The 22,013-nt window shown below is 54.5% G+C and overlaps 12 protein-coding genes across 12 annotated transcripts; 8 read left to right on the forward strand and 4 right to left on the reverse strand.

The window, feature by feature from the left end:
* Nucleotides 1-671: 671 nt before the first annotated feature.
* On the forward strand, nt 672-2,022 carry PHYSODRAFT_310159 (hypothetical protein; the record flags this gene model as incomplete). Its single annotated transcript, XM_009519074.1, has 3 exons — nt 672-851; nt 956-1,957; nt 2,008-2,022. The coding sequence occupies 3 exons, from the start codon at nt 672-674 to the stop codon at nt 2,020-2,022; spliced, it is 1,197 nt and encodes a 398-aa protein (XP_009517369.1).
* Nucleotides 2,023-2,761: 739 nt separating this feature from the next.
* PHYSODRAFT_477831 (hypothetical protein) lies at nt 2,762-3,892 on the forward strand (the record flags this gene model as incomplete). The annotated part of the gene is made up of 1 exon (XM_009519075.1): nt 2,762-3,892. One exon carries the CDS (start codon nt 2,762-2,764, stop codon nt 3,890-3,892), a length of 1,131 nt encoding a protein of 376 aa, XP_009517370.1.
* A 412-nt stretch (nt 3,893-4,304) lies between these two features.
* Nucleotides 4,305-7,457, forward strand: PHYSODRAFT_310171 (hypothetical protein; the record flags this gene model as incomplete). The annotated part of the gene is made up of 4 exons (XM_009519076.1): nt 4,305-4,414; nt 4,499-5,600; nt 5,688-7,232; nt 7,353-7,457. 4 exons carry the CDS (start codon nt 4,305-4,307, stop codon nt 7,455-7,457), a joined length of 2,862 nt encoding a protein of 953 aa, XP_009517371.1.
* A 360-nt stretch (nt 7,458-7,817) lies between these two features.
* PHYSODRAFT_294993 (hypothetical protein) lies at nt 7,818-8,651 on the forward strand (the record flags this gene model as incomplete). Its single annotated transcript, XM_009519077.1, has 1 exon — nt 7,818-8,651. The coding sequence occupies one exon, from the start codon at nt 7,818-7,820 to the stop codon at nt 8,649-8,651; it is 834 nt and encodes a 277-aa protein (XP_009517372.1).
* Nucleotides 8,652-8,950: 299 nt separating this feature from the next.
* Nucleotides 8,951-9,503, forward strand: PHYSODRAFT_353729 (hypothetical protein). The gene has a single exon (XM_009519078.1). It carries the CDS (start codon nt 8,956-8,958, stop codon nt 9,403-9,405), a length of 450 nt encoding a protein of 149 aa, XP_009517373.1. The 5' UTR covers nt 8,951-8,955; the 3' UTR covers nt 9,406-9,503.
* A 91-nt stretch (nt 9,504-9,594) lies between these two features.
* Nucleotides 9,595-10,542, forward strand: PHYSODRAFT_323546 (hypothetical protein; the record flags this gene model as incomplete). Its single annotated transcript, XM_009519079.1, has 1 exon — nt 9,595-10,542. One exon carries the CDS (start codon nt 9,595-9,597, stop codon nt 10,540-10,542), a length of 948 nt encoding a protein of 315 aa, XP_009517374.1.
* A 578-nt stretch (nt 10,543-11,120) lies between these two features.
* PHYSODRAFT_467050 (hypothetical protein) lies at nt 11,121-11,486 on the reverse strand (the record flags this gene model as incomplete). The annotated part of the gene is made up of 1 exon (XM_009519080.1): nt 11,121-11,486. The coding sequence occupies one exon, from the start codon at nt 11,484-11,486 to the stop codon at nt 11,121-11,123; it is 366 nt and encodes a 121-aa protein (XP_009517375.1).
* Nucleotides 11,487-11,839: 353 nt separating this feature from the next.
* Nucleotides 11,840-12,847, reverse strand: PHYSODRAFT_310175 (hypothetical protein; the record flags this gene model as incomplete). The annotated part of the gene is made up of 1 exon (XM_009519081.1): nt 11,840-12,847. One exon carries the CDS (start codon nt 12,845-12,847, stop codon nt 11,840-11,842), a length of 1,008 nt encoding a protein of 335 aa, XP_009517376.1.
* Nucleotides 12,818-14,521, reverse strand: PHYSODRAFT_438715 (hypothetical protein; the record flags this gene model as incomplete). Its single annotated transcript, XM_009519082.1, has 4 exons — nt 12,818-12,998; nt 13,203-13,263; nt 13,339-13,473; nt 13,516-14,521. Coding segments are annotated over 4 exons (1,383 nt in total), but the record flags the coding sequence as incomplete, so codon positions are not given.
* Nucleotides 14,522-15,425: 904 nt separating this feature from the next.
* PHYSODRAFT_258392 (hypothetical protein) lies at nt 15,426-16,614 on the reverse strand (the record flags this gene model as incomplete). Its single annotated transcript, XM_009519083.1, has 5 exons — nt 15,426-15,543; nt 15,623-15,733; nt 15,808-15,885; nt 15,946-16,390; nt 16,598-16,614. Coding segments are annotated over 5 exons (769 nt in total), but the record flags the coding sequence as incomplete, so codon positions are not given.
* A 675-nt stretch (nt 16,615-17,289) lies between these two features.
* PHYSODRAFT_294997 (hypothetical protein) lies at nt 17,290-18,597 on the forward strand (the record flags this gene model as incomplete). Its single annotated transcript, XM_009519084.1, has 1 exon — nt 17,290-18,597. One exon carries the CDS (start codon nt 17,290-17,292, stop codon nt 18,595-18,597), a length of 1,308 nt encoding a protein of 435 aa, XP_009517379.1.
* A 1,878-nt stretch (nt 18,598-20,475) lies between these two features.
* On the forward strand, nt 20,476-21,123 carry PHYSODRAFT_258383 (hypothetical protein; the record flags this gene model as incomplete). The annotated part of the gene is made up of 1 exon (XM_009519085.1): nt 20,476-21,123. The coding sequence occupies one exon, from the start codon at nt 20,476-20,478 to the stop codon at nt 21,121-21,123; it is 648 nt and encodes a 215-aa protein (XP_009517380.1).
* Between the last annotated feature and the right edge of the window lie 890 nt (nt 21,124-22,013).

Below are 22,013 nucleotides of genomic sequence, written 5' to 3' on the forward strand. Positions count from 1 at the left end.
TTTCCTGGAGCCACTGGTGCCTTCGGTGGCAACGCGATGGGCGGCTTCGGCGCTGGCAGTCCTATGAACGGTCTCGGCGGCGGCTTCGGTGCAGGCAATCGCATGGGCGGCGGTCTCGCTGGCGGATTTGGAGCTGGGAATCCTATGGGCGGTCTCGGTGGCGGGATGCTAGACGGAGCAGGTGGAGCTGGTATGAATGTTGGCGGATTCGATGGAAATGCTATGGGCGGGCAGCAGGTGGGCCTCGGCGGAGCGCAAGGCGGAAACGCGTTTGGCGGGATCGGCGGCCAAGGTGCGATGGGGAACTTCGGCCCTAGCGCGTTCGCCGGTGCAGCCGGGGGTCAAGCTGGCGCAGGATTTGGAGGAGGTGCGCCGATGGGTGCTGGCAATGGCTTTGGCGGAGGCTTCAACCGCCATCGCCGTCGCTAGCGACTTCGAGAACTTCTCAAGCTCCACCTTGTTCATGATTTCTGATTCCAAAAATGAAAATGTATCCATCTTCTCATCGTTTACATAACGGTTACAAAACGTGTTATGGTTAATTTCCACACGTCAAGCAGGCACAGAGCGCTTTCTGCCAAATAGAAGAGCGGCAGCAGCGAACGAGGACGCAGGCGGAGGCCCCGAGCACGCAGCAGAGCAGCCGCCGCCACGCCACACGCCGCCCGCCCATGGAGGTCGCGTGGAGCCAGCTGCGGGAGGAGGCGCGGCGCCTGGCGCAGGACATCGGCCAGTCCGGGCGCGAGCACCACTCGCTGGCCAACAGCCGCGCCGTGTGGGACGCTATCCGCGCGCATGGCGTGCCGCCCGAGCACCGCGAGTGGGCCTGGCCCATCCTGCTGCACGACCAGGCAAGTCTGGAGCCGCTGAGATCCCAATAGGGGAGATCTGAGACCCGCTAACATGTTATTTTATTGTTATTTTATATTCTAATTACTTATGGTTGATTATGCAGAGTATGAAGCTGCAGCGGCAGAGCGAGGGCAGCGCCACCTACAGTCAGCTCCTACAGGGGATGAAGGAGGATTTACAGGAGAAGACGGACGCGGAGACCAGCAGCTCGCTGGACCAGGCGCAGGAGGAAGCCATGGAGAGATTCCACCACCTGAACCCCTTCCAGGAGCGCAAAATCCGACGTATTCTACTGGCCTACGCCAAGTCGAAGGAGGCGTTCTACTACTGCCACGGGATGGTGGAGTCGTGCGTCGTGCTGAGCACGTTCTTGGTGGAGGAGGACGCCTTCTGGGGCTTCCGGATGCTGCTGGAAACGCTGCTGCCAAAGTATTTTGACGAATCGGTTGTGGATTTCCACACGGACTGCCTCGTGCTGCAGGAGTTGCTGCGTGTGCATGACCCACAGCTCAGTGACCATTTTGCGATGCTTGGAGTGTCGATTCAGCTGCTGTGCACGAAGTGGTTTTTCTCGTTTTTCGCCGAGTCCATGCCGTTCGACGTGGTGTGTCGACTCTATGATATTATGTTTGTGGATATCTGCAGTCGGCAAATGAGCTCGAAGATTATTTTCTCAACGTCGCTGGCAGTATTGTTGTATTTAAGCTCGGCGCTCGTGGAGATCCAGGATGTGAACGTGGTGCTGGAGGTTATCAATGAGTTTTGCTGGACGACACTGAACGAATATTCGGTGGCGGAGTCTTTCTTGGATCTGATCATGTTCGTGCACGAACAAATTGACGACAACGAGTTGGCTGGGCTGCGTCAAAAGTACCGAGCCCAGCTAGCGCAGGAGGAGGAGCAGCGGAAGACTTTGCAGCGGAAAATTCAGACGAAAAAAAATAGCAAAAAGATGAAGCTGGAGAAAGAGGGATCCACCGAGCAACAGGATCAGCCGCGTAAAGGCCGAATCCACGGTATCAAATTGCTTATTCAGTGGAAGAAGCACATGGTCGATGACACCGATGCCCCTTCGGGCCTCTCAAAAAGAAGAATTAGCAGCAGAGTAAGCAGCAGTGAGTCAAGTGGAAAAAATCGATGTGGACGCAACAGTAGGACGCGCAGCCGTGAGCAGGAAAGCTCGTCATCAAGCAGCGAGGACGACTCTCGAAGTGATGATAATGGAGAAGTTGAAATCGTGACGACTCCATCAGAAAAGGAGATGCTCGTTAGAGTTTACCAAGGTATCAGCAAGATAAATCGCCGGCGGTCACGTACGTCGTCATCAATGCGAAATTTCTCCCTGAAGGGCGCAGATGGACTTTTCAGTTCGATGTCTTCTCGCAGCCTGTCCCTCTCCAACTCGGTTCTCAGCAATACGTCTTCAACTAGGGAGGGCGACGAAGCGAGTCAAGCTGGCGACATAGATCAAGAAGATGAGGATGCATTGTGGGAGCGTCTCCGAGTATCAGGAACCCCGAAGGTTGTTGTTCGTCACAGCAAAAACGGTGTCCCGGATGCACATCGATCGTGGGTGTGGCCAATCTTGATTAATCAGCTCCCAGCTCCACCGGATCTACCTCGAAATCTCGCAACAGTTAAAAACGAGGACGAAGAAGCGCTCTTAGACCGTGAAATTGCCAAGTCGATCGAAAATGACATCACCCGGACAAGAAATTTACGAAATGATCAAGTAGTTCCGATGCGGAGAGTACTCACGGCGTTTGCCAATCGCAATCGTCGAGTGGGGTATTGTCAGGGTATGAACGAAATCTTGGTGGTGCTTTTGCAGTATTTGGATGAAGACCAGGCGCTTCGAGCATTGACCTTACTGATCGAAGTCCTGCTGCCGGCTTACCACGTTGATTCAATGATCGGACTGCACACCGACTGCGCGGTCATGAATACGCTGTTGCGGCAGAATGACGCTGAGCTACATGCTCACCTCAATGAGCTTGGTCTAAACATGGAAATCCTGTGCACAAAGTGGCTCGTGACATGTTTTCTTACGTCACTCCCATCTTTTTGCGGTCTCAAGGTAATTGATATGCTACTCGCTCGCTCGAAGGAGAAGCAGCGTGCATCTCGCGTCCTGCTCGGAGTAGGAATGTCTATTTTCTTCACTCTACGCGGGACGCTACTGGAGGCCAAGGATGCAGGAGAGGTGTTATTGGCCATCAATGAGTACTTCGCACGCGAAATGACGAAGACTACGGTGGAGATGGACAAGTTTCTGCACTTTTGCCTTATTATTACGGATCAACTGGAACCTGACATCGTTGAGGAGTTCCGCTTGGTGCATAAGGACGAGGTGATGGAGCGGTTCGCTGCATTTGAGGCCAAGAAAATCGAAATGCGGCAACAACTGGAAGAGGCGAAAGCAAAGCAGCGAAAGGTGGCCAGTGCGCCCCCGTCTCCTTCAAAAACCGAACGCCTATCTACGCTATCCGCATCGAGTATCATGTCAAGCAAGTCCAGCGGGCACCATCGGAAATCCGGTTTGTCTTCGTACATAAGCAACCCGCTACGCGGCAGCGGGGGCAGCAAGTCAACCACTGGAGTATCAGGGGATGACAAGGAGCATCGCAAGCGCTATCAACGAGTAGACGTTTTGCAAACGCACCACAGCTTTAGCGAGGACCTGGAGAAGATGGAAGACCAGTTGGAGGACCTTGCGGATCTATTTCTCCGTGGGAAAATCGACGAAAAGGAGCATTCGTGCATCCGAGCGCAAATCGTACGGAAGTGGTGCAAGGGCATGAACTCACCACAGTCCGCAATGGTTCGAGTCCAGTCTGTAAAGCACACTTACTGCGAACGGAGCGGCGGCGACGGGTTTACGAACAGCGCACCTGGCTCACTAGAGGCCCCGGTCCGAAACAGCTTCACTGGGGAGGCGGATGGAATGCATCGCGGGAGAAAAGGCTCGATCTCGCTTTACGGGCGCATGAAGAAAGCTCAGAAAAGTGCGCTCGCCATATTTAAATCGACATTTGAATGAAAGGCGCCAATGCGTGCTTGGTGAACGAGGCAAAGCGGAGGTGTTGTGTGGAAGCTAATCACTACCTAAAGATAGGGGGTTTGCGTGGGGGTACTCGCTGCTATTATTACCGGGCAGCTCTGCTTGCGTTGGTAAACACACACTACTGCTGGAGGAAGCGCGCTCCAGAAAACGTGTAACATCAGAGGGAGTTCTTGCACGACTATCGCCTGAAGCATCTGAAGGCGCCACAATCGACGAGATAACCAGAAAGACCGACTGGCGTTCGTTTTAACCTGTTGCCGACGACATCCTGTGGATGCAGTGGGCCCATCCGCCGGGACTTGACGACGCTTTATTGGAAGAATTGTTGCTTCCAGAGACTTCTCGTAGCGTGGCCCGGCTCGCACCCCCGTCATTCCCTCGCGCACCAATGGAGTTGCCTCGAAAACGGGGCGGCAGGAAAAACAAGGTGTCTGACTACCCACTCAACGCGCCATCTGCGGTTGTCCGCCAAGCGCTATTCCCAAGTGGCCCGGGCTCGTATCCAAGTCAGATTACTCCGCTCCATAAGCCCAAGGAATGCCGACCGCAACACGTTGCTCGTGAGAGTTGGGAGTTTGATAGTCCAAACGAGCACAAATGGCGTGAAATGGGGTGGAATACATCGTATCCGGCTGAGTACTTGCTGCAGGCGAATAGTAAAGACTACAAGCAGACACTGGCATACTCCGAAGAGCTTCGACAGAGGCAAGAGCAGATGAATCCAATCGATACGAGTAGTGGAGCTGGGGCGAGCAAGTCTCCCGCAAGGAACGCAGTTATGAAAGGAGGATACTTTCCTCGATCAACCAGCTTTTCCAATACTACGACAACCGCCACGACCCCCGGTATCGCTGAGGTCGGCTCAGCTCAGTGCGAAGAGGAACGCACGCTGCTGAAAAATACGATGTTGAGGGAAGGTTTGCTGGCAAAGCTGTACGACTTGATCAAGGCGGCTACCCCACCGCAGTCGTTGCTGCAACCACATCTTCCTCCGAAGGAACCCGTATTTGATGTGTCTAAGGGCACCGAAGTGCTTCACTTGCTGCTGCAGTTGCGTGACGTGGGCGTGCTTGTGATGGAAAGTATTTTGCGATGGCATGAATTACGTGTGCGGCTTGCGCCGATGGTGCCGCTAGCTCCGTTTCGTTTCGAGAACCACAACTACTGCGTCAAGATGTTCTCAGATTTAAACTTTTTGAGCACTATCAAAACGCTTGGGTCGGTTTTGGGCGTTAATCCATCGACGATGAAGCAGAACCCCTTTATGATGCCTGCGCCGACCCCCGAACGAAACTTCCAAGGAGTGCGTGAGAAGCCATGGCAAAGCTTACGCTTGTTTACAAGCAAAGAGGACCCCATTCAGCGAGTTGCAGATGCTGAGAAGTATTTGGTGTGGTGTCTGTTCAACTTGCAAGATCCGGCAGCACCTGGATCAACGTCTCCAACTCGCTCTGTCTATGGGAATAACTCGCCGTCTTCGTCTTCGCTTCGCACGAAAGAGCAGCAGCAAAAGGTGACTTGGCAAAAGCGAGCAGAGAAGCAACTTGAGCTGCTGTCGATGCCCCTGGAATCGTTATCGGGTCCTACGTACGTCCAAGACTCGTCAAAAATGATGAAGAGGAGAGGAGTGCTGCCTTCGCTACCGCAGTCTCCCCCAAAGAATCTTCGAGAACTCATGGAAAATGTATATCACAGCGGAGGGGAGGAGGAGGACTACGCACGCAGTGATAACAATCGGAGCAAGATGCTTCGTACACGCTGGAGCGGAGAGGAGTTTGCAGCTGGCGTCGCTGATTTTGAGGCGCTTGGGGCGTTGGACGCGCCTCCCCATCACATGGTTACACTGGTTGCTGCAAGTGTTCTCATCCTTCTCAGCCCCGCGGACCAGCTTCCAAAGGACTTGTCGTGGCGTTCATGCCAGAAAATGCTGCGGCATGGCAAGAGGCTAATCCAGCGTGTACAGGCGTTTGACGTGACGGGGGTGCCAGGTTTCAAGTGGAAGGCGCTTGTGCCGTTCCTGCAAAACGAGCATTTCCAGCCCAAGTTTCTTGCTCAGTTTTCCTGTGCCGCCAGTAGCATGTGCGCCTGGGTCTTCTCAGTTCTGCGGGCCGCGCAACAGCAGGACTACGAGCGCCTTGGATTACACACAAGCAGTGGACTTGATGCTGGTGGCGATGAAGACCGCCTCGAGTTGCTATCTGAGCTGGAAGTCGACGCAGCAGCAAGTCCACAGCCAAGTAAGGACAGCCCTACGTCGTGGGGCGCTAGAGAAGACAACGATGGTCTGTTGCCACCGTTATCACGTTCAAGGAGCAACAAACGTGTGAGCATCGGCAACGCTGAGGTTCTTTTCATCAACGAGAACCAGCCTGTCATGATGACCACACCCCAGGCAAGCTCGCGCGCTTCATCACGACGAAGTGAGAGTCCCGCCACCAGCAACCGCAAAACCAACTTCACTGTCACCAGCCTCCACAGCGGTGGAGAGAGCAACGCGCTCCTGCGCACCAGCCCGTGGACGTATCGTGGCGTAGTGTACTTCGTGTCCTTCTTCCTTCAGCAGGAGAAGGAGAGATCGCAGCAGCAGCAGCAGGAAGGAGAGTCTGCCGATGAGCCTGACGACCGTCGACTGATGATCAAAATCTACGAGCCCATGAGCTCCGTGGAGTCGCAGATGTCAGTGGACACCGAGGACTTGCGTCAAGATTTTGGAGAACAAGCGTTGGTGGCGTTTCAAACCGGTCAGTACCGAGCTCTCTGCAACCTCATGCTGCAGCAGCTTGACCGCATGATGGGTACCGGTACGAAAGCAGCTCCACCGACACCACCGCAATCTCGCAAGGACATGACGTGTGGACCAGTGGATGGCCCCGAAGCAGCTGAGGAGCAGAATAGAAAGCAAGCAAACGCGCTTGATTTGCTCTTGCAGGGTTCGGACGACGACTACGAGGATCGTCACGATCGGCCTGAGGTTGTTAAGGAACCGGCCGCAGAGGAACCGACATCGAGATCGGCTTCACCTCCCGACAAGTCTCGGGATCTGGATTCTCTGGAAGCTTCTGCGCTGAAGATTCAATGTGCAGCGCGTCAGCAGCAAGCACGCGGCAAGGTCAACCACGTGCGGGCTGAGAAGAAGAAGGCCGATACGATGGAGGCGTCGGCGCTGCGGATCCAGTGCGCGGCACGGCAGAAACAAGCGCGCGTCAAGGTGGACCACGTGAGAGACGAGAAGAAGCATACCGACAACATGGAGGCGTCAGCGCTGCGGATCCAATGCGCCACTCGACAGAAACAAGCTCGGCTCAAGGTGGACCGTGTTCGAGCCGAAAAGCAGCAGCAGTCGGTTGATGGCGTTCCAGAGACCGACGAGGACGAAGGAGACAACAATGAGGCAGCAGCAATTGATGAAGCTAGCGGTACTGCTGCTGATGAGGAGGCGGTGATGCCGCCGGAATCGCGGCCCGGAACCGTCATGAGCTATGCGTCGGACCAGTTCGAAGACGACGTGCGAGATAGCGAGTTTGACACAGAGAACGATTGAGCAATAGCAACCACCCATTTCCCATTCTCCTTGCGCGTGCGACCTACTGTATCGTCATGCATGGAGACAGCCAGTCGCTGCCGCGTCCTGCGTGGCATCGATGTCGGTTGAGCATGATGACGGTGGGAGCTTGAATCGTTGTCTGCCACGATTCTGTGACATAAATGTGTTCTACTCGTCATCTATTGGCTGTTCTCTCGCATTTAACAGCGATCGGTGGACGGAGTGTGGCAGCAGTCCGTCCAGCCCATACAGGCTTGCGCCCATACAATCCTTCGATCGTCCTTGGGCTCACTTGCCAACTTGACCAAGAAGACGCACGTGGCTACTATCTACCGGTAGCACTCGACTCGACCCGCAATGATCTCCCGCACGCACGTCCTGGGCGTGATCGGCGGCTCCAGCCTCTTCCACGCCAAGAGCTTCTCGTCCAACCTGGTGGAGCAGGTCGTGGAGACCGAGTTCGGCGCCGTCGTGTGCCATTTGGGCACCTGGCAGCCACACGCTTCCACCACCGACAGCAGCAGCAGTGCCGAGCAGCCGCAGGACGAGGCGGCGCCCTCGCTGCAGCTCGTGTTCGTGCAGCGTCACCACGCCGACCCGGACGGCGAGTACCGCCAGCCGCGCCAGATCAACTTCCGCGCCATCGCCATGGCGCTAAAGACGCTACGCTGTGAGGCCGTGGTGGGCATCTACTCGGTCGGCTCCATGACGGCGCAGATCGGCGTGGGCCGCTTCGTGGTGCCCGAGGACTTCTTCAGCCCCTTCGACATCATGCACCTGTCCAAGGACTACGACGCGCACGTGGTGCCCGAGCTCCACCCGAAGCTCAAGACGGCGATCGTGCAGGCGCTGCAAGGCGGTGGCTTCGACCCGCACGACGGCGGCGTCTACGTGCAGACGGCGGGCCCGCGCTTCGAGACCAAGTCCGAGGTGCGCTTCTTCGCGCAGTTCGGCCAGCTCATCGGCATGACGGGCGCCAACGAGGCCGAGCTGCTCAACGAGCTGCGCGTGCCCTTCGCCATGTTCTCCATCGTGGACAACCTGGCCAACGGCATCGGCGACCCGCTCACGCTCGAGGCCTTCAAGGCCACGCAGAAGGCAAACGCCGACCTTATGGAGCGCGCCGTCGTCCACGTGCTGGACGAGCTGACCAGCCGCAAGGTGCTGGCTGCGGTCGCGACCACGCCTTGAAGTGGAAAGATGGTGCTCACGATGCGAAAACGAAAAACTCGGCAGCTCTTGTCGCTGGTAGATCGTCTCTATTGTCCGCCTTCAATAGCCTACAAGGGCCCCCGAAACATATCAAATATATAAGAGTATCGTTCCTCCACGTAGTCTTGTTAACTTAGCAGTACGGTCAATGCCATGAAGTTTCGTCCATCAGTCTTGAAGTTGTTCTTAGGCAGCACACTGGTTATCAAACATTTTTAACCTAAACTTTCTATTGCGATATTTGTCGTTTGGTATACTCAAATCAAACCAAGGTCAAACCAAGATGGCGCAGCAGGACGAGTCGGACGTGGCGTTCATGCGCCTGGCGATCGCAGAGGCACATCGTTCGCAGCCGTCGGAGAACGCCTACTGCGTGGGCTGCGTCGTGGCGCGCGATGGCAAGGTGCTGAGCGCCGGGTTCTCGCGCGAGCTGCCGGGCAACACGCACGCGGAGCAGGTGGCGCTGCACAAGCTCAACTTCGAGGCGCAGGGAGCCACCGTCTACACGACCATGGAGCCCTGCAGCAAGCGCGTGTCTGGCAACGTCCCGTGTGTACAGAGCTGCCTTCGCGCGGGCGTCGCGCGCGTGGTCATCGGTGTCATGGAGCCCAAGACTTTCGTCATCTGCGAGGGGGTAAAACTACTTCAGGACGCGGGCGTGGACGTGAAGCTACTCAAGGGGCTCGAGGCAGACTGCCTAGTACCAAACGCGCATCTTAACCTCGTCTTTTAGTTGAAAGGTGTAGCCCTGAAGGACTGACGAGATAGATGGTTAGAATGAAATTCTCTCAAGTCACATGGGCTAATTTCTCCATCAACGACGGGATGTGAGGACTCTATTCCTTCTCTACAAACTCTCAGGCCATTTTCCAATTTGAAGGCAACACAGCAGAAAACTTTACTACTGACGCTTCTACCGACTATGAAGACTGCTGCCACCATTGCCGCCTTCCTTGCGCTGAGTGTTCTAGTCACCGATGGAGCGCAAGCTTCTTCCAATACACCCGAGCCCCGCCGCCTTCAACAGACTGCCGATGCGCCAGCAACCGAAGATGACGAAGACTGGAACCACCACGACCATCACCACCACCACGTGAAGAAAGTCAAGAAGATCGCCATTCCCGTCCCCGTGGAAGTGCCGCAGTACATCCCTGTCCCGGTCAGTGTTCCGTCGACGGTGGTGGCCAGCTCCAACACTGCTGTGGTTGCGCCTGGAGCACCCGGCGCCCCTGGGGCCCCTGGCGCCCCTGGTGCTCCCGGATCCCCCAATGCACCGGGTGCTGCACCTGCCACTCCTGCCCCGACTACTACGCGCGGACGCCCTGCAGCAACCCCTGCTGCCACGGTACCCGGCAGGGCGAGAGCCACACCAGCACCAACTAGCTTTGCCGGTGCGACTGCGCCTGCAGCTCAACAACCCGGTGCATTGTCGCCGCCAGCAGGCGCAACCGGTCCCAATGCGGGCGGGCCTCCTGGACCCATTGGTGCCTTCGGTGGCAATCCGATGGGCGGCTTCGGCGCTGGCGGTCCTATGACCGGTCCTGGCGGCGGCATTGGCGCTGGCAATCGCATGGACGGCGGCCTTGCTGGAGTTTTTGGGGCTGGGAACCCGATGGGCGGTCGTAGCGGCGGGATGCTTGGCGGTGCTGGAGCTGGAATGAATGGCGGCACATTCAGCGGAAATGCAATGGGCGGGCAGCAGATGGGCTTCGGCGGAGCGCAAGGCGGAAACGCGTTTGGTGGGATCAGTGGCCAAGGTGCACTGGGGAACTTTGGCCAGGTTGGTGCCGGTGGAGCGGGCGCAGGCTTTGGAGGCGGTGCACCGATGGGTGCTGGCAACGGCTTTGGAGGTGGCTTCAACCGCTTCTAAAACAATGAAAGTGTGAAGCAACGAGTCTTCATTCGCAGCTTTGCTGTACTCGACGGCAGAGCGCATTGTTCATGCTTCATGTAGCACCAGGTTAACTACCGCAAGTTTAGGCACAAGAACAATTAACTCAAGAATGAAAAGAAAAGTTTAGCTTACAGTTCATAGCGTTTTGGTTCAGGGCGCCAAGGACGGAAGATGTGCCATCTTGCGCGAAGTGTATATGGTAGCTACGAAAGTTTACCTGTGTGATTCCAATCCACACATGAAAGTTTTGCTGCTACATGGAGATTCACGCGTAGCTCATTGCTCTGGACGAGCGCATGGATTGTGGGCAGATACGGCTTGAAGGTGTTGCAGCCTGCGTTCAATTTAGATGGATGCGGCCTATTCCCAGCAACGCCGCCGCCCAAAACACACTGGTATGGAAAACATATTGTTTCGGGCAACTTCTGTCGGCTCCTGATAGTTTACAGCTTGACGCAGAAGTAGACGCCCGACGTATCGTCTTCTTTTTAAGTTTTCATCAATCTCTCGCAATCACAGCAGGCATGCTTGCACGCACGACCTGATGCTGCCGCTTACTTGGGCTGGTGCACGCGGCCCATGCGTGTGGGCTTCTGTCGTCGGCCCTCGAACGATCGCTTGGGCGGCTGGCGCTGGCGGAAGCTGTCCTTCTTTCGCAGGCCCTGCGGCCGCTCCTCCTCGTCGTTGACCGCGCGCTCGTGGTACTCCTCGTGGTGCATGCGCTTCTGCTCGAGCACCTTGACGGTCTCGCGCAGATGCATCGAGTTCTCCACGTCGTGGATGAGGTGGTTGACGCGCTCCATCTCCTCCAGGTGGTGGCGCTCCTTGGCCGGCAGCTTCCACGCGCTGAGCGAGTCCGCGTGCTCGAACTCCTGCAGCAGCACGAAGCCGTCGGCGCCCGGCTCGGCCGCCACGGGCATGTTGTAGTGGAAGCGGTTGTTCTTGGGGCTCCAGCGCAGGCGCGGGATCGAGCCCATCAGCACGCTGTCGCTGTCGACCATCATGGACATCGTTGCCATCGTGCGCGGAGGGCTCTTGCTCTAGCTGAGGCTGAGGCTGCTTGGGGTGTTGTTGGCTTGTTGGGGAGTGAGGACGCGCAGATCAAGAGGCGCGACTTCAACATCGAGGGGATGGGCCTTCGCGCTGATTGGCTGCGCTTTTAGCTGCCTCGCCATAGAAACGGGACGGTCTTATTTTATCTTTCGCATTGTTTGGTCCAAAGCCTAACTACTCGGGCTTTGTAAGGAAAAAGGGTATTATAAAAGGGTATCATTCATGGTTTAGGAGCCGCTGGAGGGCAGAGTGATGGTAGAATGGCCAGCTTCAACTTTGGCGCGGGCGTTGCAGTGCTGACCGCTGGAGGAATGTGCCGCAGCAGTGGAGCGCTGCGTGAGACGTTGAGCGGGGCGGCCACGACGAATTGGGTCTTGGTGGCCACCTGGTGCCACCCGCGCGCGGCCGCGAGCTTGGCACCACCGCCGATCGTGAGCTTCTGGGGCGGGGTCTTCAGTAGACTGCGGTCGAGTTTGCCGCAGGACTCTTGAGCGCCTTGGCCCGTGATTGGGCGTGCAGTGATATCGTTTGAGTCCGTCAGGAAGGTCGAGACATCGGTGTGGATCATCAAGTCCGAGTCAGAGTAGCGCGAGCTGCAGCCCGTCATTGGCCGGGCATTAGTAGCTCCAAACTGGTCTGCTGGATCTACAATGCCCAGCTGAGCCTGCATCTCTCGTCGGATCTCAATCCAATCGTCTGGCTGCTGAGGTGGCGCTGCGTACGCAGCTCGCGGTTTCCGAGTCTTCAGCTCTTTGAGAGACGAAGATCTGTCGAGCGAATCCCCACCTAGAACACTGTACGGAGCTGGTTGCTTCACGGGACTCCAGAGACCCATCGGAGTAAGGCGCTTCTGCTGGAACAAGCTGGCTGCGCAGTAATTTTGCGCCGAAATGTGCTCAGGCGACGTGAGTACGTAGTTGGCGTCGAGTGTGTCGTTGGAGCTGAAGATCTCAATTGCCTTCGTCTGGCTGGTCAATGATGTAGAGTTGCTTTGCTCCTGATCCAGGTCTTGCAGCACCTGACTCGTCACGAAATGGTTAGGGAACCCCTGGTTGCGAGCTGCGCCGTGCCGATGGAACGCCTCACTGTCGCGGTGAAGTTTGCCGATTCTTGTGCTGTTCATTGCGGTACCTTCGGCCAGAGAGTGTTGAGCACTTGTAAATAACTCTCCAGATTGCTGCTTGGTGAGGTATTTGACACGCCACACGGTGCTGGAGATCCGTGACATTTGCTCGGCCGAAATTGTGATCGTCCGAGACGCGTCCGTGGGCAGCGCTCCTACGACAAACAGTCCATCGGCAGACAAAAACTGAATCCGCACGAACTGCTTCAGATAGACTTCCACCCAATCTCCTGGTTTTGGCTTTCTGCTGGTTGCGCTACCCGTTGCTCTCGCTTGATCCAAACTTACATCGTTCAGGCGGACGTTGGGGTCTTCTCCAGGTAGCGCAGCTGACTTGCTGTGCATTTCAGTATTTTGCACAATCCTGTTTCGTTTCCACACCTTTTGCGAGGAGTGGTCCAGTACCGGGGATTTAGTCGGTCTTGGCACCACGACTTCATGCCCAGTAGCAGAGCTGGACGGTGCAGATTCGGCAGCACGAATAAGTGGCATCATCTCACGGATCACCGCTTCGCGTTTGCCTTTCCCCTTGAAGCCCACAACGTGTGGATCGGGGAAAGAGGCAACATTGGCGAGAAGTTTAATAGCTCGACGACACCGCAATGCTGTGGCTTGCAGTTTTGAGTCATCGACAGCATTCGTAGTAGCTCCTTTCGAGCTGAGAAGAGTTTCAAACAGCGGCGGGATAGCAGCCAACATCTCGCTTTCGTCTTGAAATTGTTGCGTTGCAGCTTCTGGTCGTAAATTTTCTCGTATTGCTCGTTCTTCTTCACGTGAAAACTGCCGAGCGAGAGCAATAAGCGCTACCATTGCGTACGTGGGAAGATTGGCAGTATCTCGGCTGGCATCTGACGGGAAATGTGGACTGTCGAGCTGGCGTATTGTCAATGCTTCTGACAACAGTACTTGAGGATAGCGAAACTCGAGGAATGTAGCAATAAGGACGATCACTTCGAGTCTTGTACGTCGCGGGAGTGCTAGAATCTCGTCCATCCAGATCTTTGGCATTAATCGCGCGTTTGGAGCATGTCGAGAAGGCGCAAAGTGACTGTGGGTATTGTGGATGGCGCTTTCAGCATTGTGGAATGAAACCACTGCCTGAAGTCTCCTAAGATCCGGGAGTTCTTCTGGTGGAGATATCTTGTGAGCTATATCGATCAAGTTTGCACTGCAGTTCAATTCAACTGAGTTATTCGCAGTGGCTTCAGATTCCACCCACACATCCGACGCCGAGCCAAACTTGCTTCCCTTTGCAACTGATCTCTTGGAAAGTTCGAGTAGCGCAGTAACAAACTCGTCGTATTCCTCAACCGCTTGTCTTCTCTCAGCTGTCGAGATGAAGTGACCATCCAAAACCCACGCATTTGGTAGCAGCGCCACCACCTTCTTTCGATACTCATCAACCGTGTTGTCTTTGAACAGAGCGGCGTTCCCAACCAAGCGCACCTCCAGCAAATGCACGTCTCGAATACACACCAAATCTTCAAAGGAAATTCGATTTCGCTCAAGATGCACAAAGCCCAATGCCCGAAAAGACGCTAGCGGGTGGAGGTTCTTAAGCAGGTTTCCATTGAAATCAATTCGCCACAGCTTCCGCAGCTCGATAATGCCTTCGATGTCTTTAATTTGGTTGCTGTCCGAGTAGAGAGATCGAAGGCTTTTACACAGTTCTAGATGCTTGATGCACTCGATGTCTGAGTCGGACAGGTGCAGCGCCAGAAGATCGGGCAATGGTGCCTTGGCCCGGGCGCGGATGAACGCTGCGTCCGGTGACCTCATTCCACCTTCCTCATGCGGTCGAAATTGAGGTATTTTTGAGCGTTGAAAGCAGCGCACAACTTACAGTTAATTTACCCGGGACCTATTCTCGGCCATTCTGCTGCCAATTCAGATGTTCGGTTTTTGACTTCAAATTGCAGTGAAAGCGTAGCGCTACTGGCTTTGGAGCCGGCCATTCATTTCTTGATGTTGAGTATTATAGTAGCCATACTAACCGGAGAAGTTGAATGCATCGACGCTCTGTCCTTTGCGGGGAATGACAGTTTGGGGGAGGCGATGCGTTTTTCTCCGAGTGGTTGAGATGCTGGCAGATCGGGTTGAGGCCATGCCTAGTTGGGTGCTGGCGATACGACTCAGTTGCTCCATCGATTGCTCAGTAGTAGCACCATCATCCGTTGGCTGAAAGGCGACTTTGCCTTGCTTGATCTTCTTCTTGCCATGCTTTTCGTTGCCCCCGAGAGGATGATCGTGTTGCTGGTTGGTTTTCAGTGCAAAACTGTGGCTCCACATTTCGTCGTAGTTGATCGAGGGGTTCTGCTCTCTGTCGGGAAAGATCGCTGTTGGTATCACGTGCGGGGAAAATACTGGTTGACTGTGTGCACGAATCATGGACGACAGTGCGGTGGCTGCAGTAGGTGCAGTCTTGACCCGCTGCTCATCCATTCTTCGGTTGGCCTCGCGTTCGGTGGGTTCCATGTATCTAGACTTCCACTTGTTGCAGCGTTTCTACGAAAGTTGAGAAAAGGAAATGCGGGTGCGTTAGGTGATCACTACAAAGCACGCTAGTGATGACAGCGAATATATACCTGTGTGAGTTCGTGGAGTTTTTGAAGGTGCTGGTTGTCGTGACGAAGGTCTTCGATGACTTTGTTCGTATGCTCTTTCCACTCTTGTTCCTCTTTACTCACATCTTCCTTCAGTTTATCGATTGTTCGAGCAGCAGTTAGATGCATCTTCTTCATCGTGGCCACCTCTCGCAGTCGAAGGTGGCTTTCCTGCTCCAGAATCTCGTTCTCTACTTTCTGCGAGTACGATATCAATACGAACACAACTTCCGTCAATAACATTTAACGCCGACGAGGAAAGATACTAAAAGCGTACCATTCTCTGGAAATGCTTTGCCTGCTGCGTGAACCGGTGCATCAAATTGTCCACGCCGATGCTCTGTAATTGTAGTTCGTCCTTCAACTTGGCATTTGCCACCAGTGCGTTCTACATAGACACAACTCAATGTAGGTCAAAGGATGGATAAAGAGAAAAATCGCAAGAACGTCCGCCTAGCGTACTTTGCTTTCTTCCGACATGGCATTGAATGCCTTCTTGAGGTAGTCTGCATCAAGCTCTTGAAGGGCTTTGCGGAACGTCTACACAAATCAAAAGCTTAGATAGAGTATACGTATCGCAGAAAGCTGTCTATGGCTGACCTTTTCCAGCGCCATTTTGTGGTTGAACATGTCGAGCCGCACTTTGTGAATTTCCTCGGCATGAGTCTTGTTCTCTTGCTCCATCTCTTGCATCAGCTCTTCCACGCGATCACGCAGCTTGACATTCGCAGCTTCTAGCACATCATAGGCTTCTACATGCAGCTCTAGCTGGCAAACCTGACGACGCAGTACGTCGATCTCATGCTCAGCTTGCTGTTTCTGCGTCGCGTGTTCGTCTTCCAGCAGCCGAAGTGTTTCCTGGTGTTTTTCGGCCTCCCGCTGCAGCAAATTCTCCATGGCGTTGATCTGGTCCTGCTTACTTTTGTTGTCGCGGGTCATACGCTCGATGATCTTGGCCTCCTCGCGTAGTTGGGCCTCCGCCTCCTCAACACGCTTACGAAGCTCGTCCGTGCAAACGAAAAAGAACCAAGCACGGTCAAGGCATCTAACGTTCCAGATATCAATCGATAAACTATACACAGATGAATATTCAGCAGTGGTGAAAGGATATTCATTCGTCGCGATGGCAGCATTCGTGTTCGCTGCCGAGGCTCCAGCCTTCTTGGTTCTGTATCAGTGGAAGCAATTTGTGGGGTGCCAGTCAATTAAACCAGCAGATACAACGAAGGCCACCGCGCTCGCATGCACGCACTTCTTCTTGGGCCCCATTGCAGCTGCAGGCCAAGACAGACGGCACTAGCCTAGCCTGGCCCCAAATAACTAACCGTTTCATTCCTTTTTGCACAGCTAAGGTACAGGTACTCAATTCATTGTCAAACTGCTTTAGCGAGACCACACCGTTTAGATATTTTTTTCTTTAGATAATACTTTTGGCGGGCCTCTGAACACTGCGTTTCTGTCTTCGCTTGATCTGCGGGAATTGAACTAACGTTACACTTACTTTTTCTACATGCCTCGGGCGCCAGCCGCACAACTTTTACAGCTCGGTGTGGCTTCGTGTTGGAGCCCTGCTCACAATGTCGCGAGACATGGGTTCGCTGCGGCTTTCTGTGGCGGGCACGAATATTTGCTTCGTTTCGACGGACGATAATGGTGGCAAAGCTCGCTGCAACATGCACATGCACCAAAGTCGCCAAGCAGTGCGAACCGAAAAGTTTCACTGGTCCATTCGCCTGCAAACGCTAAATATTCCGCCTCTCGTCAAATCGAGGCCGATTAATGGTGCGTACAGTGATCAGCGGAAGTGTCTCCCCCTTCACCATCCGGTTGTGTGCCCAGCCTCAGACCAGTGCCCGCAGCCCTGGACATTCGCAGATCTGCCGGCTTGGTGTCCGTACTCTCGACTTTACGTGCAGGAAATCCACCGAACCATTTATTAGGATCATGCGCGCTCCGATGAAGCTGGCGCTTGTGATGGCCGTGGCCTCGGCTGCTGTATCGACCTCGGCAGCGTTCTCCTTCCAGGACTCGAAAGTCGCCGGCGAGAGCGACTCCGTCGGAGTCGTCATGCCTGCCGATGTGTCACTCGAGAACAAGTCGGTGACCAGCAAGAAGGGTCTTGAGACGGCGGCCACCCCCGCTCCGACGTTCGGCGAGGGCGGCACCCAAACGGTGGAGCAAACGGAGACGATCTCCAAGGCGGACACCGCGCTGGAAAACACGGCGGTGACCAGCAAGAAGGGGCTCAACACGGCTGCGACGCCAGCGCCGACCTTTGCAGACGACACTTCCACCGAGACTGTGGAGCAAACGGAAACCAACCCGGACGCGTACACGGCCGACTCGGTGCAGCAGACCGACACGACACCGGCAACAGCGCCAGCGGCTACCACGCCCGTCGCTGAGGAGACTCCGGCGACGCCCGCGGTCAAGGAAACGCCTGCACCTGTCGCTCCAGCGGCCGAGGTGACCCCGGCTCCGAGCACGCCGACAAGCGAAGAAACCACGCCGACAAGCGAAGAAACTACGCCTGTCAAGACCCCGTGCCCATCGCTGCCGCAAGCCACTCCGGCCGCTAGAGGAACTACTGACGAAACAACAGAGACCACGACAGATGCGTCGACCGACACGTCGACGGAAACCTCGGTGGATGATTCTGTGACCCCCGAGCCAACCATTCCGACAGGTGACGATGAGACGGAGGAGTCTACCACGACGGACACCACCACGACCGACACGTCGACGGAAAGCTCGGTGGATGAGTCTGTGACCCCCGAGCCAACCATTCCGACAGGCGACGATGAGACCGAGGAGACTGGCACGACGGAAGATCAGGGCAGCGTTGATGAGACGGAGGAATCTAGCACAACGGAAGACCAAGGCGGCGACGTGACCACCAGTACTGGCAGCGGCAAAACACCGTGCACTCTGCCTCCTATCGCAGGCTCGTCGTCTTCAGCAACTTCCATTGACGATGAAGATGGATCGACGTCCTCGGCAAGGACCCCGTGCCCCACGCTGCCGCAGCCGGACGACAACAGCACCAAGACTCCGTGCCCGTCGCTCCCGCAGCCCAAGACGCCGTGCCCGTCATTGCCGCAGCCGAAGGATCCGTCCGCCAGCGCTGCGGACAATCCTGTTCAAAAGCAGCAGAGCTCGGACAGTGCAGCCGTGCAGAGCTCCGATGCCGCCGGCCGCATCGCGCCCGCCATGACAGCGGTGGCCGTCTCGGCCGTCTACCTGCTCCTATAGAGCTGCTATCCGGTCAGCGACTCACTAACTAGAAGTCTCGTGCCGTCCATGTATGTGCGTCAATTGTTCCGAGATTTCATGACTGCAGACAGAAGTGCAGTAGAGCTCGTCGATGCAGGAAGAGAGATCGCCGGCGCCATTTAAAGCTAATCAACCATTCTTGTCCCTACGTCGTCGGCGCGGCGAGGCCGGGCTGAGGTTCAGACCGATCAGCTTCTGCATCACCATCCTAGGATATTGTTGCGTCCTCAAGCGGTGTTGCCAACACTTTTGCGGGTCACGGTCTCCGTTTCACAAAGTTGAAGGCGCTCCACAGTCCGACACTCACAAGTTGCGGTTTTCGGTCTTAGGATCAAAGTTGTCATAGCCGGTGACCTCTGGCTGAGCATCCACCGAGACATAAAGCGCAATGCACCATTGTTTCTCGTCAACAGAACGTGGCAAAACGCTCTCGAGGTGGGAGTGTTGGCGGTGGTGCAGTGCGGGACATTCATCACCAGGCCTCCCTAATTGGGGGAAATGGGGACCATTTCCCCCACTATACCCCTGTTAAGACCCGTTCCCATCCCCCACAAAAATACTATGGTTCTGAGGTGAATTCATGTTGGCAAGCTATTTTCAGATAATTATGTGGCTTGATAAGCATCGAGCTCACTCAGACCCCAAACAAACAGGAACATACCCAGGTGGAAGCGTGGATCTCCGGTAATGGGTCGACCCCCAAACCATCCCCACTCATCACAAATATTGTCAAATTTCCGTAATTGGTGGTATTGGCAAGTAGCATTTAAGCCCAAACGGACGGCGAGCTGACCGCGAACTGGAAGAGGCCGTTGGTCTGTAGGCGATGCTACAGAAGAATGCAAGTTTAGGAGCAGTTTTATCATAGGCTATGTTATTGCCGCTTGCAAATGCTTTGCCCTCTAAAATAGACCTCTAAAATAGACCACGCCAGTCTCTTAATATGAGTGGACACGAGATAGGCGAGGGCTGCTTTAGCTTTGTGCTTTGGTGGAGGCCGCTTTTAGGCCCAGAAACTCGGTTTGGCCTGTCTAGAATGGCATTTCTGCGTTTCCAAGCCGCAGAAAAGCGTTTTGGTCGGGAAAGCAGAGCCTCAAGCTGGCGATATATATAATCGGACCTAGGTATTAATTAAGAGCTGACTGGATTAAAACCGAGATTATTAACGAGATAATATGCATGCGTTGGCCAAAATATCTGCAAACGGCAATAATAAATTACATACTTAATTTAAGTAAACAGGTGCCAATATAAATATGTAAGCCCTACCGATCAAGCAAAGTTACAGAGCTAGTCAAAACTTTTATCACGATTAGTGATATATAATTCTTTCGCAGACATTCGTTTCTAGCTAATTCGTATGCGGATGAACCGTAACACTTTGAATATCGTAGGTTGAATCCAAATTAGCACCGGCTATGCCAATCCCTAAGATATTTATCTTACTTTCACTATCGTCCCCCACCATACCCATTTTAAATCCTCAAGTCGTCCCCCTATTAATCTAATTGGGGGAATGCAGGATTTCCCCCAATTAGGGAGGCCTGTTCATCACGACACCACCGTCATGTTATCAGTTACGCGTTAAATAGAACACCCACCACTGGTTACCAGCCCACCAGACAGTGTCTGGCAGTCTGCCTGGTGTCTGCCAGTGGCAGACACAGCGACTTTCGCCCGCCAGCTGCTTTCGCGCTTCCCAGTTTCCACTGCCTTTGTGAATGCAACAGGTGCCCGACCACACGGATGTCTGGCGCCACGCCCGCCCCGCCCCAGCGGCGGGGCTGCCCACTCGACAATCTCCGCAGCGGAGCTGACTGACTTGACGCCGCACAGGACCGTATCAAGCAGCGGAGAATGCGCGTGACGAAGCTCGCGATGATCCTGACGACCTGCGTGGTGCTGTCAGCGAGCGTTGGCGCCGTGGACACCAACTCCATCACCTTCGGCAACACGGATCTGTCGGCCGCTGGGAATGCCGGCGTGGTGGCGTCCGACGCCGACACAGGCAAGACACCGTGTCCATCGCTACCGCAGACCACAAGCGCGGCCGGTTCCACGACGACGGACATCGCCACAGACGCCCCAGCAGCGACGGAGCCTCCAGTAGCGACAGAAGCTCCGGCGGCCCCAGCTGTGCCGGACGCAACGACGGCTGCGCCTGCTACTGCGACGCCAGCAAAAACACCATGTCCGTCATTGCCGCAGCCTGCGCTCTCCAGCAGCTCCAGCGGCGAAACAGAATACAGCAGCGGCAGCAGCAGTGCGACCGGCAAGAGCCCGTGTCCGTCATTGCAGACGGCATCAACTTCGTCGGATGGGTCGGTGTCGGCGCCTTGCCCTTCATTGAAGACCGCGACGGTAGCTCCATGCCCGTCACTCCCGACTGCCTCCAAGTCCTCGTCCGAAGACCCTAGCGGTAGCGGCACAAGTGGAGCAGCAGAGGTAGCCATCTCCAGCCTGGCGGTGGTCGCCGTGTCGGTTTCGGCTTTGCTACTGCTATAGAAGTCTAGTTGGAAAGGTGTTTTGTTGGTGTTTGCTGGTCGTTGTTAAGTATGCGTAAATTGAATCGAGGTTGCCGCGAAGAGCTCCGAACTTCCTAGAAAAGAGTGAGAAGAAGAGCGGTGCCGATTAATATAAGACCATGCGTTTCCTCTTCAACCAAGGACGGCAATTTTACGAGTCTGTGTTGCTCCACGTAAGATACCTTCGGCACGAGCTGTAGAGGCAACGCAAGCAGTGCTCGGGATGAGCCTGTCAAGGGTACTTTACATGGGTTAAGCCGGAATGACTCGCTAATAGCGACCCCCGGAAAATAACGACTCGCTATTTTCCGAGGGTCCGGCATAGGCCGCTGCCGGCTGAACCCCAGTTGACAACATGTTCACACACACGATACTGCGCAGCCAATTATTAAAATTAGCCAATTATTAAAATAATTGGCTGCGCAGTATCGTGTGTGGCGAATGAACCATAATGAACCATAAGTTATATTTTAATATGTAATATGATCACACACACGATACTGCGCAGCCAATTATTAAAATAATTATTAAACTTATAATAATTTTATTATTTTAATAATAATCACGATACTGCGCAGCCAATTATTAAAATAATTATAATAATAATAATAATTTTATTATTTTAATAATTGGCTGCGCAGTATCGTGTGTGAACATATTACATATTAAAATATAACTTATGGTTCATTATGGTTATTAAAATTATAATAATTATTAAAATAATTGGCTGCGCAGTATCGTGTGTGAACATATTACATATTAAAATATAACTTATGGTTCATTATGGTTCATTCGCCAAAGCACGATACAGTAATTTGCCTTAATAGCGCAATGGCTACATTTATACATTCTCTTAGATAATTGCATAGG

Source organism: Phytophthora sojae, assembly GCF_000149755.1.
Source record: "Phytophthora sojae unplaced genomic scaffold PHYSOscaffold_1, whole genome shotgun sequence".
Taxonomy (NCBI): Eukaryota; Oomycota; class Peronosporomycetes; order Peronosporales; family Peronosporaceae; genus Phytophthora; species Phytophthora sojae.